We start from the raw sequence: 13954 nt of genomic DNA on the forward strand, positions 1-13954 counted from the left end.
CTCAAAGGTCATACTAAACTCGCTCTGTACAATGTCTACGCGCCTAAGTGTTTCCTTCAATAAAATATGACGTAATTCCAGATATAAGTATTGTGCATAAAATTTGAATATCTTATTCAGAATAAGTAATTTGTCAACTCATCTGAAAAGTAACTGTTGGAATTATTCGGAACTTCACTAGTTTCATATCAGTGTTATATCGAGATGCTGTAAAATCCCAAGACGTATCCAACTGAAGAAACAAGATGCAGTATAATTATCAGGACTTGACCTCATTACAGCTACTTTGATCGGGGATCCTTCCGTTATGTTTAGCTACCGGAAGGATCACCGATCAAGTAGCTCATCCTTCTAATTAGGAGGATACATAATTTATGTAAATGTTAATGATTTTACAGAACTCCCCTATGGCTTATCAATACTTTCTTTATATTAATTTCCATAGGGCAGTTTTTCTGACCTTATCGAAAGCAAGAAAAAATCCAGTACTAAGTTTGGGTAAACTTTGATTTATTAAACAACTTCGGAAAGACACGTGCGAACAAAAAAGGTTCATAATGGTGGAGGACAGAGAAGGGTGGAATTTATTTACATGGAGTTTGTAAGGATTAGAAAAAGAGCAGGGGAAATTTGAGAAAACACAACGGGAAAAATGAGGAATAGATAAAGCAAGGAATTGCTTATATTTGCATAGTTAGCTGAAAATGAGGAAGAAGAGCAGCGTGGGCCACCTGGATCTTGACGAAACTGTTAAGAATAGGTAGTTGGTATTAAAAAAAAAAAAAAAAAAAAAAAAAAAAAGAGAAGACTGCTGGTTATTGTTGAGATTTATTAGTCTCTTCTAGAAAGAGGAAATAAGGAGATCCGATTTTTATGGAATTCTGCTGTTTTTTCTTTCCTTTGCTACTATTTTTATAGAGTGTTTATTCCTGCAGGATCATTTCCCAATAATTTCATCTTCAATATTTAGTAATGTTTTTTCTTCTTGTGTGGTAGATTATACTTGGATTTAGGATGGGGTGTTCCTTTAGTCCCGAGTGAAATCGCATGTGAAAGATTTTTGGTCCCTCAGTATGACACAACCACCCTTTTTTTTTTTTATTTGAAGACCTGTGAAGTAGCTTGGAAAAAGAATTCTAGTACTAATTAATCTATAATGATAAGCTTATAATCTTCGGCGGGCGTAATTCAATTCAAAAAATAATGAAATGTGATTAGTTTCATATTTCTTGTTCAATTACATCTTAAACTAAAGAAAAAAGTACCTTGTACGGAATTACAGCGCTGCACTAATTAAGGAGGAGCGTATGACAAAAAAGCAAGACTCTTATAGTGTCACTCTCAGTCTACGTTAGTAGGCATAGGTGAATATTTCTTGTATTACAGCAAGGCGTTCTTGCCAATCTTCAAAACACTACATGTTCATTTGCAGTAATATTATTCTGTTCTTTTTTACTATGGTGGTTGATGTGTTGTATTATTCTGCTTTTGATTCACTCTGACTAAGATGACATAAATTTTGTTTTGAAAACTAAAATAGTTTCTACTTCTGTATTACGTAAGCACAGTAACCAGAGTTACATCTGCTGACTGAAAATGCACAACTTTCTTAACTGTGAAATTCTCAAATACATCGCTAAAGAAGAATATTTCAGATTCCTGGGATGGGTAATGTTTTTTTGCTATTGCAGACACATACGGCAACTCGCATGTAATCATCTTGTTTAGAATGGAAATATACCTACATTCATTTACTTGTATTATTTGAGCCGTAGGACGAAAGTGTCTGGACTAACATATAATTGTCTAGTGGTTCTCTCTAACCATTGAGTTGGAGAGAACCACTAGACCAATGTCACTTGTGATTCTAAATTATTTTATTGAAGTTTATTTTGGCTGTAAAATATGGATGGATGGATCCACAATATCCTCCATTTGAATGTTTTACTTAAGCCAAATCGAATCCTTTCGGCTCTATACTTTAATAACTAAATTACTTTATGGAAGTAGCACAATTTTTTAAACAAATACGATGCGACCTTAATTATTCCAGTTGCCATTATTTTAGTTGTGCATTATTGTGAAATCATGCGAACAGAATTATCAAAGTGATAACGTACATTTACTTACTGTAGGTAATTTGGTCCTGTTAATTTACAATAATTTATTTTAATCTTAGTTTTTAACAAGAAGTATATACAAACAGCGCAAGCATATTTACGGAATAGTCATTAAAATTTCATGAGAATTTTTTTCCGTCTCGATATATGTGTTCTTTTATAAGAATGGAAGCATCGATGCAAAACGTATCTAAAAAAGTCAAAGGCTCAAATGTACATTGTGTGTGTAATTTAGAATTTTTTATGCATTCCTTTTTATTCCTGAAATTAATTCTCTTAATATTTCAACTTAAAACTGATAATACGAGTTTTCGATTTTTTCCTCCCTCAGGGGGTACTGTTAGTAAACGCACAAGCAGTAGTAGCGGCTTCAGCTCGGCACGCAGTGAGCGGAGTGACTCATCCACTAGTCTGTGCAGTGATTCAAAAATTGGAACACCGGAAGCTCCAGACTTATCATCTGGTTTATCTTCGGCCTCATCCTCGTCAGCTAATCCTCCATCTCCCAGCAGTCTACCGCCCAATTACTACAACGCTCCTGTTTCAACTAAAACGTTAATTAAAAAAACTCCCGGACTTGGCAATACAAAAAGTGCTGTCAAGCCCAAACCTGGAGAAGGTCAGTTTAATTATTTTTTTTTTCAGGTTATTTACTTTGTATGCTGAATATTATTAGTGATAACTAATTAGCTTGTCTTCTATATAAATTTATAATCGTAATAATCATAATGGATAAAGGACGAGGCTAATAACGCTTAACAGTCGTAGGATGAAGCTGTTGAATATTACAAAGATAGCATAAGAAAAAAATGCTGTTTTTCAGTGCTGCGAAATAGTTTTCGACAAAACAAACTTAGAATCGAACTCTTAATTAATCTAACAGAGTCCAAAGTCATTAATCTTTCCAATACTTTCCCCTTTATGCTTAAATGCGAATAGGAATTCAAGTGGAACGATGTAACTAATTTTGCATTTGTATGTGTGCCCAGTGTAATGAATTCCAATGGATCCACCATCGAGTAAATCAATTTTATTTCTAGAATTCTCTAGAATGATTGCTTAGGAAGTGGAACAATGCCCGCATTTCTTCATATATTTTTGTTTATTTTTCTCGACTTCTCTGCTAACTGCATCTACACTAAAAGTAATCGAACAGTTATTATTCCCACTTTATAATAAGCATTGTGTCTGCATGCTTTTCTTTTACTATATATTATCAATCTTTACAGACAGGATAATATTTTCATACTACATATGAAATGATTCAGTAACTATTTTATTTTATTTTTAATTTTAAAATCCCTAACATTGTGATGAACGTGTGTCGTAAAAAAAATCACGTGTAAACGAATAGTATGGAAGTGAAGAAAACCTTTGGGGGGGGGCGGAAGGGGTATGTGTCTGGGAGGGGCATAATCTCTCTCTCTCTCTCTCTCACACACACAAAGTGTATTTATATATAATGAAAATTCGACTGCTATGTCATGTTGAACACCTCCATCAAATAAAAGAAGTATATCAGTAATGCTCAATTTAGAACGGAAGTTGCAGAAGCTTGAATTTCGCCCTGATTCTGGTAATAAGAGTAGTCGATGACTCTCTACATTGCTTGGTTTAACGTTACTGCAGCGACACTTGATCCATCTCCTCACAACAATCAGCTCATAATTAAAAACGTGAGTCAACATTGAGGAAGAAGAGGTTGCTGTCAATGCAAAAGAGGCTTCTTTACTGATAGTATTTTTTCATAATTAATATTATTGTTATTCTTTCTGTTATCTTATTGCTCGAATTTCAGAGAGGAATTTATTTCTCTCTTAACAACGTAGGCCAAGTAGCTGCTTTTGAATATCATCCAACTTCCTGCTTCTTCTATCTGTATTTGGGTTGTTTTCATTTAAATATGTTATGTTTCTTTTGGAAATCACCAATTTTAACTGAAGCATATAAAACAGGTGAATGATGATGCGCTGTGTAGTATTTACGCCATATTACTTTCTTCTTCTTTCTTGACAACCTATCTTCCGTTTCGCTCCAATTGTGCCTAAATTGCCAAATTAACACAAATAACAAATGGCTTCCAAATTTGATCGAAACCAGTTGAACGATGTTGGGGAAGCGGAACGAGAATTTTTAAAGTGTAAACTTCAATTTTGTCAGGCTGTGTCGTGTAAAATATCTGTCTAATAAAAGTTGTAGACCAATATCATTCACCTTATAACTGAAATTAGAGCAGGGCGAAGCTTAGTCTTAATAATTCTTTTATTAATATGAGTAGTTGATGATACACTGCATAGCGTTAATCTCAGTTAAACTAAGTAGAGGATGTTCCTTAAATTCATTGATATATCATCTAAATACCAAGTTACTGTCAGGACGCTTGATACTTAACTGAAATAAATAAAGCATTTATAAATTTTCATTTTCTTGTCGAACAATTAAACAGCCACCATCATCATAACATTAATTACAGGTATAGACCATATTGGTCTGTTCCGGTCTCATTATCCATCCAATATCCGTTTTTGAAGTCTACCCTGCCTTCTCTTTCCAATTGGCAACTTATATTTTAGTATTTGTTTAGAATGTCGAGTGTTGGCCATTTGGTTTACATGTTCAACTCATTTTTGTCTATAATTGTTTAGTTTTTCTTCTATTGATTTTGTTTTTAGTTCTTTTAAAGTTTGTTTATTGCCCAAATTTCACTGCCATATAATAATGTGAGCTCTGCTAAAGTATTGTACATTTTCAAGCGAGTTTCTTTTTGTGCTATATTTGGGTTGAATGTTCTATTTATCAGGCCTATAATCTGTAAAAATTTTGAAGTTTTTAATTTTGTCTTTTTCTCCTTCATATGATATTTTACATCCAAGATAACTGAAAGTATTTATCTGTTCTATTATTTATTATTAATAACTATTTTGTTTTTAACTGGAGTTTGTCCACAAAATGCCATTGTTTAAGTTTTATCTATGGAAATTTTCATTCCAAACTGTTCTACTATAATGTTTAAATTATATATTGTTCTTTGTAAATTGTCTTCCTTATCTGATATTATTACCTGATCATCTGCAAATAATAGCGTATTTATTTATTTTGTTATTCCTGGAAATGTCTATACAGTATCTTGATTGTTTAAGGCAGAGGTCGGCAACGCAGTACCCGCGGGCGTCAACGCGCCCGCAGTGAATTTTTAGTGCGCCCTCAGAGAAATTATTGTAAACTGCTTTGGATTTTGCAGCGTAGACCGCAGTATATCTGAGAGATACATTCATTACTAGTATGTGCTAAAATGCAAGAAAACAAAGAAACAACACTGCAAATATAATACATGATGGTACAAATTAAGTGAATATTGAATCCAACATTATTTCATAGCCGAATATAGAAACTACAAGAGTTTCGTGCCGAATATATAGAAACTAAAAGTTTCAGCGGATGCAAGCATAAGTAGTGCCTTATGGGCAACTCGTAGTAAAAGTGCGGCAAGTTCCAGACCTCTTTCCTTAGTATTTTCCATAAATGTAAAGCACATTTTGCAGAGGTCAGCAACCTTTTTAATATGAAGAGCGCAATATAAAATTTGAAAATTACGGAGGGCTCATGACACAGGCATTTTTTCTCTCATTTCAAATTTAGAAATTCTATGATTAGTTGTTTTTAAGAAAAATGAGATTTCAAATTTTAACATTATTTTATTTACGTCGCTGTTACAACATATTTTTGTCACATATGAATGAATATAAAATACCATAAAAATAAAAAATTAATACAAAAAGAATATTCATGTTAACAATTAGCATGTATCTGTGAGATCAGATGCGAGCGCCTTGCTTTATCAATCATAATGGCAAATGTATTTGTTTATTATGCAATAATAGTGTGGCTATTTTTAAAAACAGTAATATAGAAAGACATTTCAAAACCATTCATGATAATTGTAATTTTAAATTTAATTATTTAAATCAGGAGTCGTCGGCAACGCAGCGCCCGCAAGCGTCATGGCGCCCGCAGTTTTCCGCCCTTCATGGTAAAAAGGTTGCCGACCACTGGTTTAAGGTGTTCCAGTGTATTAATATTTCATTAATGTAAATATTGAAAAGTGTTCAAGATAGAGGACATCCCTGTCTTACTCCTTGGTTTATAGATTGTTTTTAAGTATAATAAGTTTAGTTTAATCCTGTATTCAAGTGTGAGCAAACAAAGTTTGCACCTGAAAGTATCTTCAGGACTGAGCTAAGGTGGTGCAACACCAAGGCAACTTGTGACAAAGGTGGAGAAAGCTATCATCACGCCTATCTCAGTATCTCCCATAATGCAAAGCACATCTCCTTGCGGATATGTGAAATGCTATGCATTAAGGCAAGGGCCACTACCCATACCGGTTTCGACCTTTATTGAGGTCTCGTCAGTGGGAGCCAGGCCCAGTTGTGGAGACACCAAGGCAGAAGCAATGAGAAGTCATCCCCACCTATAGGAGTAATTTAATAATAAGGTTGTACACCTTTTGGCAACTCCTATAGGTTGGGATGACTTCGCATTGCTTCTGCCTTGGTGTCTCCATTTTGATGATAGCTTTCTCCACCTTTGCTGCGAGTTTCCCAGTGTTGTACTGCCTTACCCCAGTCCTGAAGGTGTTTTTAGGTGCAAACTTTGTTTGCTCACACTTGGATAAAGGATTAAACTAAACTTATTATAGTCTAACCAAGTGAAAAATAAACTCTCAACATTGTTTTTAAGACAACTTTTCATTTATTTTATTATATTTATATATATATTCAATATTGCATGTAGTAAAATGTTAGGTATATTTATTTTTTGTAATATATCAAACAGTATATATCTTTTTACTTTATCAAATGCCTTTTCGTAATCTATAAACAAAAGACGAGTTTCCAAATTAAATTCTCTTCTTTTTTCTATAAGTAGTTTTAAACAGAAAGCTGCATCCATTGTAGAGCGTTCTTTTCTAAATCCATTTTGACATTCCAATAATATTTTTTCACTGTATATTTTTAGTTTTTCATTACGTATTCTGCTATATATTTTGTAGCATGTATTCAATAAACTAATACCTCTGTAGTTAACGGGTTTTGTTTTATCCCCTTTTTTAAATATAGGTATTACTATTATTTAAATTAAGGGGATATTTAATCCCACATTATTTCAATATAGCAAATATTGAAATAAGCAATATTTGCTATATTGCTTATAATACCGAATATAGCAAACTATAAAATTTCGGCAAGTCCAAGCGTGAGTAAACACCTGGGTGGTACAAACCCGGGAAACTCGTAGTAAAGGTGGTTAAACTAGGATCGCTATTCTTAGTATTTGCCCTAATGTAAAACTCATCCCCTTGGAGATGTATGTTGTTTTACATTAAGGGAGATAGGTCAGTATCCAGACAGGTTTCAACTTTTATTGGGGTCTCTTTATTTCATTAATTTATTTGTGCACCTTTTTGACAACACGTACTGTAGAGTATTAAAGCTATTATCACTACAATCTTGGTATGTTGGTATTATTTGGTCTACCTACTCACTGATGAGACCTCAATAAAGGTTGAAACCGGTCTGGGGGTGACCTGTCTCCCTTAATGTAAAACAACATACTCCTAGGGTATGAGTTTTACATTAGGGCAAATATTAAGAATAGCGATTCTACCTTTATCCACCATTATTACGAGTTTCCCGGTATTGTACCACCTAGGTGTTTGCTCATGCTTGGACTCGCCGAACTTTTATAGTTTGTTATATTCGGCATGAAACTCTTTGATTTCTACGTTAGTTTTCTTATTCAGATTTGAAATAATGTGGAATTTAATATCCCCTTAATTTAAATAATTTTTACATCGCCGAAGTGAAGCCTTTTGGCTCTTTATTTCATTAATAGGTATTACTATGCTTGTATTCCATTCTATTGGTATTTGTCCATTTGTATATGTATTTTATTTAAAAATTGTAGTAATCTTTGATGAAATTTTTTTCCAGCAAATTTATACATTTCCGAGTTTATCCCATCTTCTCCTGCTGATTTGTCATTTATTTTATTTTATTTAGGTTGCCCTTTAATTCTTTTATTGTTATCATATCATTTAAGGTATTTTGTAAGTTTCTGGTAATTATTTTTGATGCCAGTATTATCCGTCCAGATCTGTAAAGTAATCCAAGAATTCTTTTACATCTATTTCACAATTTATATTTTCAGTTTCTTTTATATCTGCATTCATGTGTTTTAGTATTTTATACACATTGGGTCTTATTTTGTATGACACTGTCTAGATATGATACAAATTTTTCCCAGCTTTCTCTGTGTCTCTTTCTGGTTTCTCTTTTGGCTATTGCTTGTCTTTTTTTTTAAATTTTTTGTATTCAGTTTCATCTTCATGCTTTTTGCTACTTAACCATCTTTTAAAAGCCAGCATTTTATTAAACAACGACATTTCAACAATATCTCAATGATGCTGAAACTATATTTTATAGTCCGAATCTCGCTTTATAGTTAAGATTGAATGATATTTAATTATTAGATAAAGTTATTTACAAATCAGAAGAAAGATACATACTTGAATTTTCCGTTTAGTTTCTCCTAGCATACTTCTTTTTTAATATAAAAATGTTAAGTCTTCTTTCAGGATTTTAATAATGAATCGCGTAATAAATCGTAATTGCAGCGCCACCACATTCTCACAACAATTGATTTAGTGATTTTGGATTATAAACGGTAGACATTAGTCGTTTTTTTTTTTTAATATATAATTTTGCATTTCCTAATCGTATTGCCACCCACTGAAACTGCTTGAAACCGAAATTGGAATGATGGTGTTTAGTTAAGATTGTAAGCGTCAAATTTCATTAAATTTTGCCAGCTAGAGTAGAATGTTATGCTTATGGAGGGCTAAAACCAATTAGATTGGCGGTGTGCATTTTGTGAAACTGGAGTAAAAATATTCTGCAAAAATAGCTCGTTACCACCAGTGCATATTTTTGATATGCACTGTGATTACATCATGTAGAAGGATTTCGTCAGATAAACGAAATTTGAATATGTTGGTTTAAGTTTAGTTTACTTCTTTTTAAGTTTAACTCACGAACTTTTAGCATGGATCGACAGAACGTGTTATGCTAAACGCTTTAGATTTTCATTCAAGCGTTTACCTCTTGTGATTCAGCTTTCACCAACAATTTGTACCGTCTTATTAAAGAACTATTTCTAGAAAATGTTTGTTTGCTATGTAAATGCAAATATTCCCTGCAGGAAAGTCATTATATATAAGAAAATGATTATCTAGTTAAATCATTCCAAACTATCCCCTAACATCCTCACCGCCCGATGTGAGGCCACCTTCTCACTTACTGGATGCCTGAAGTGGCATCCAGTAAGTGGGAAGGTGGTGTCATCGTTGATCTCTTGAGCAAGGTTTCCGGATTATGTAAAGAAATAAAACCGTATTACACTCGCAGTACTAATGTCGTAGGTTTCAAGAGTTCGATTCCTTCAGTTTGATGTTCTTGTGCCATCTAATTAAACGAATATGCCTCTTCGTGACGTATTTTGAAGTAGCAATGAATGGTTAACCTTTGTTAATTTCTGGTTGCTTAAACTGAATGCTTTTATGCTTGCCCATTAAATTTTTATTGGCCTGTAACTTTGTGAATTGTCTGTTGAAAGGCGAAAGATTTTTATTACGAAATTTTAGTCGTTTTTCTTATGATGTAACTGCGTAAAATATCAGTTTGCTTGAGAACTTGTCGGTTGCACAGTTAATAATAAAAAATGGCGATTTTATGGTAGGTAGAAAAAGTAAAACTTAAATTTATAGACATATTGTACATTATATTTGACAAGCAATTATATATTTATTTTCATCCTTATTTTACTAAAGCGCGAGGAAACAAAAGGCGCTCACATGAAATATCTTCGACTAGTGAAAAGTTACTCACGAAAAGTTACTTAGGACTAAAGGAGCAATGCAGATGCTCTTTGCATTGCTCCTTTAGTCCTAAGTAACTTTGTGAAGTTAACAATGAATCTAGGCTTTTCAGGTGCAGTTACCGCAAAAGTTACTGCCGTCTGGTGGTCATAGACCGTAACACTTCTATTATCTGTAAGAGTGAATTATATGGTCGATTTTTTGGAGATGCGGGATGAAAAATCCCAAGTTTCCGAAAGGGAGGGAAGTCTGTCAGTGTGTGAAAGATTGACTAAATCTGCAACTGGCTGATTAAAGGCTTATGGAAAAAAAAACAAACAAACTTGAGTTGGCGATTAGAATCGAGCCTATAACGGGTACCTTCGAACATCACTGAGTGTTATGGATGCAAACGTTATTTCCACAGGGCTACACAGCATATATTCAGTTATATTCAGTTATATTAAGATTCCCTCAATTTTATTAAAAGTTATTAAATTATAAATATGAATAAAACACAATATTCTATAATATCACTTACTAAGTGGCAGTTTGCACGTCTGAAATTTCACAATTTATTCATAATTTAAGAAAAATCTGTTGAAATACTGCTTTCTCAAAAAAAACGAGAATTATTCGTTTTCAAGGAAAAAAAATGGAAAATCAACAAAAATCATCAGAATTGCAGAACCGCGTTTCTTTTTTCTTTCTTTTTTTTTTTTTCTGTCCTGTCATTTAGGACCAAGTTATTTAGACCTTCCGGGATCCATGTGTCAAGGCTACCAATTGAATTGCTTCTCTGTCCATTCTCAGTGCGTGGCCAGTCCTCTTCCGTCTGCTTTTATATGTTGTTTCACCGCAACATTTTTCACTTTAAAAATTACTTTTTCTGCTTTTGAGGCCCAGTATATTGTAGGCTAATTCAAGGGCCGATTAGATTGTTTTGCTATCGAGAAAACTGTGCCACATCCAAACAACTTCATTTGAAAAGTCTTTGCAAATATACCGCATCTTCTAAAGAATTCGAATCCACAGCTTTCCAACTGCGTATGGCGTCTTCATGTGCAGCAAGCAATATTATTTATGTATACTTAATAGATGAAGGCTCATTGTTATGTGCGTAGACAGATTTTAAATTGTCCAGGGGAATCCATAACTGGACTACTTGGCTGAGTTTCATTGTTGGATTAACCATTGAATTCAGACATGTAATTCCGGTGAATTTAATTAAGAAATCTACATTCACTTGTGATTAGTGAGTTAGAGTTTTTCTTCCCAGATTATAATAAACCCCCAGATATTTATCAGGGTACATCGAAATTAATTTGATAAAAACTCTAGCACACGTGCAAAAAGAGAAAGAAACAAAGAAATGTAAAGAACAGTTTTTTTTTTTTTTTTCCCTTCGCAGAAAACAACCGATTTATGGTTTGTTTCTGCGTATTTAATGGCCTACTTTGTGTTTCCCGTGTACACATAACTGGTATAACATAATCACTTCTTTTCGTTTACTGTATGGCTGTATTCCGCACAATGTAAATATGTTTCCTCCGACTATCATTCTGTCTAATAAGCTATTTGGTTGAATTAATTAATATTAATTAGCGCATGATGATCTGTTGGACATGTGAAGTCCATAAAGGAACCAAACAATGTATTGATATTTAACCAATGCTTAAATGATGCCTTGCGAGTAACCAATTGGTTGTAATGTTTTTGTTTTGTAAATCGTATTGTGTGTGTTTTCGAGAGGAAAAGCTGGGCTACTTACGTATGAGACCAGCAAACTCGCTTTCACTTGAAAAGACCTTCTTAAAGATACTTCCATCCTAGACGAGATTGAAACCTTTTTTTTTTTTTTTTTTTAACAGAATCATCTATAAATCTTGTAAATATTTAAAATGATTTGTAATTTCCTTAAAACAGGAGGGAACAATTCGAAGTATGATTTACCTCGAGTAAGGGCTTTAGATAGGACAATGTTCCTTCTCTTAATCGAGTCGTCATCAATCCCAGTCTGCAAAAGCAGGTTCGAGGTGCTTTACAGTAAAAGTTTCACGAAACAACACATTTTATTTTGATCTATTCTTTTAAGACAGACGATAATTTGATATCATCTGTTAGGGTGCTGTTTAGCTACTTGTGTTACGAAACCAATAAAGCTATCCACTGGACCAACAGGTCCAAGGATGGCTTTTAAGAAAGTGGATGGTGCATCTGCTTATCAACCAACGCTGTAAGCTTTAGGTTCGAATTCCACCTTGGTATGAATGGTTGTTGAATGGCTTTAAGTAGCAGATGATTTTCATCGCCCAATGTGAAACGACTATTCTTGTTTGAAGCTTGTAGTCCTTGCAGACTTATCATGCTTCGTTCTAGATAAAGGTTTCCGTATTATCTAGCTCGTAGCTCATAAAAGTTAAATGTGCTTTAGATTTAAAACACGTACCCCCCCCTTTTTTTTTTTTCCCAGAGTAATTCGATCTGCGGCTCGTGCAAGTAGGATATTCGTCACGCAACTCAGCAAATTCAACGGAATTTTTTTTTTTTTTAGGAAAATGGGGAGAATGTAAATAATTACAATTTAATCGAATGCGATGTTTCTCATCCTAACATGCTTAGCAATGCACCGGACTGCGGCGATAATAAAAGTTAGAAACAGACTGGTTACTGATTTCAATAAAATAAATAATCTAAAATAAATAAATTCCAGTTTCGTGAATGAAAAGGCGTTACAAAATTTATTTATAATAATGAGAAATGTGATATTTTTTTTCCCCTTCTGCTGTCTTTATTTCTTCTTTTGCAAAATATTTACATTCCGAAAACTTTTTTCTTAAATCAAAAATGAGATGCATATTTGAATCGAAAAATTATTACACGTGTAGGTAATTTTTCAATATTTTTTCAGTTTTCTTTATTTTTCCACCAAATTTTCCCGATTCTTATTCGGGTATTCCATTCCTCTTCTTTAGACCATGCTGGTCTAAAAGGGTCTAAAATTTGTGGGTTGATGAAATGCATTTCATACCAAGAAGGATTTCGTAAAAAAAATTTATTTCCGAACTATGACATTTTTTTCTGAAATTAATTGAAATTGATTCTTTCACTGCAAAAAAATTAATTAAAATAAAAATTACACAAGAATATTGCAAAACTGTTCTTAGTTTTATTTTACGTATTCTCACAAAGCTGTTCTCAAAGATCATTAAGTACTTCATTTTAGACCGAGACAACTGAAATCATACACTTGAATAAGTTTATTATTATCATTATTGATGTGTGGAGAAATTCTATGATTGCTAAGGACAGTAATCTTGTTGGTTAGTTCATTTAGCCCAAAAAAGTAGGGCTGTCAGGCCAGTGTATTATATTTGTAAATTGGATGTGTTCTAGACGATTTGCCTGTTTTAGGGTAAACGGAGTTTTCGAAGGAAAACCCTGGCACATTCATACGAGACTGGCTAACTCACCTTCAAATGAAAAAACCTTATAAAGGTTCTTCGCGTCTAGGCTTGATCCTAACCCAGATCTTTCAGCAAGAAAGCGTCCATGGACTGAGGACGATGGTCTGGTACACATGACCAGAAAACATCTATGATTAGAGCATCAGTAACGACGATGCCCTTCAGTTGGAAACATCGCGATTCAAATCCCGTATACGACTTGAAGCTTGATAAAGGCTTTTGAACTGGAATGTGTTACCAGTGTCATACGGGATTGGCAAGGTCTTATTTCCTTATGAAACTCCTGCAAAACAAGAAAACCAGTCAGAAGAACACACAATTTACAGACTGACAAACGTTGGCCTTATTGCCTTAATAGTTTCGGCAGTAATTACATTTCGCATCTTCCGTCGGGTGAAAGACTCACCTAATTAGTATTATTACTATGTTAGTACTGTTGTTTAACAATAAAA

General features: G+C 33.6%; 1 protein-coding gene across 1 annotated transcript in view; it reads left to right on the forward strand.

Annotated features, from left to right (window-relative positions):
• The window catches only part of LOC150099051 (neuron navigator 2-like), a 636174-nt gene that overhangs the window by 207802 nt on the left and 414418 nt on the right, over positions 1–13954 (forward strand). The window contains exon 10 of the mRNA XM_090405801.1: positions 2465–2739. Within this exon, the coding sequence (XP_090261927.1) occupies positions 2465–2739 (275 nt within the window). The remainder of the gene's footprint in view (positions 1–2464; positions 2740–13954) is intronic.

This window comes from Typopeltis vanoorti, chromosome 15 (assembly GCF_054136105.1).
Source record: "Typopeltis vanoorti isolate ZY-2024b chromosome 15, IOZ_Tvanoo_1.0, whole genome shotgun sequence".
NCBI lineage: Eukaryota > Metazoa > Arthropoda > Arachnida > Uropygi > Thelyphonidae > Typopeltis > Typopeltis vanoorti.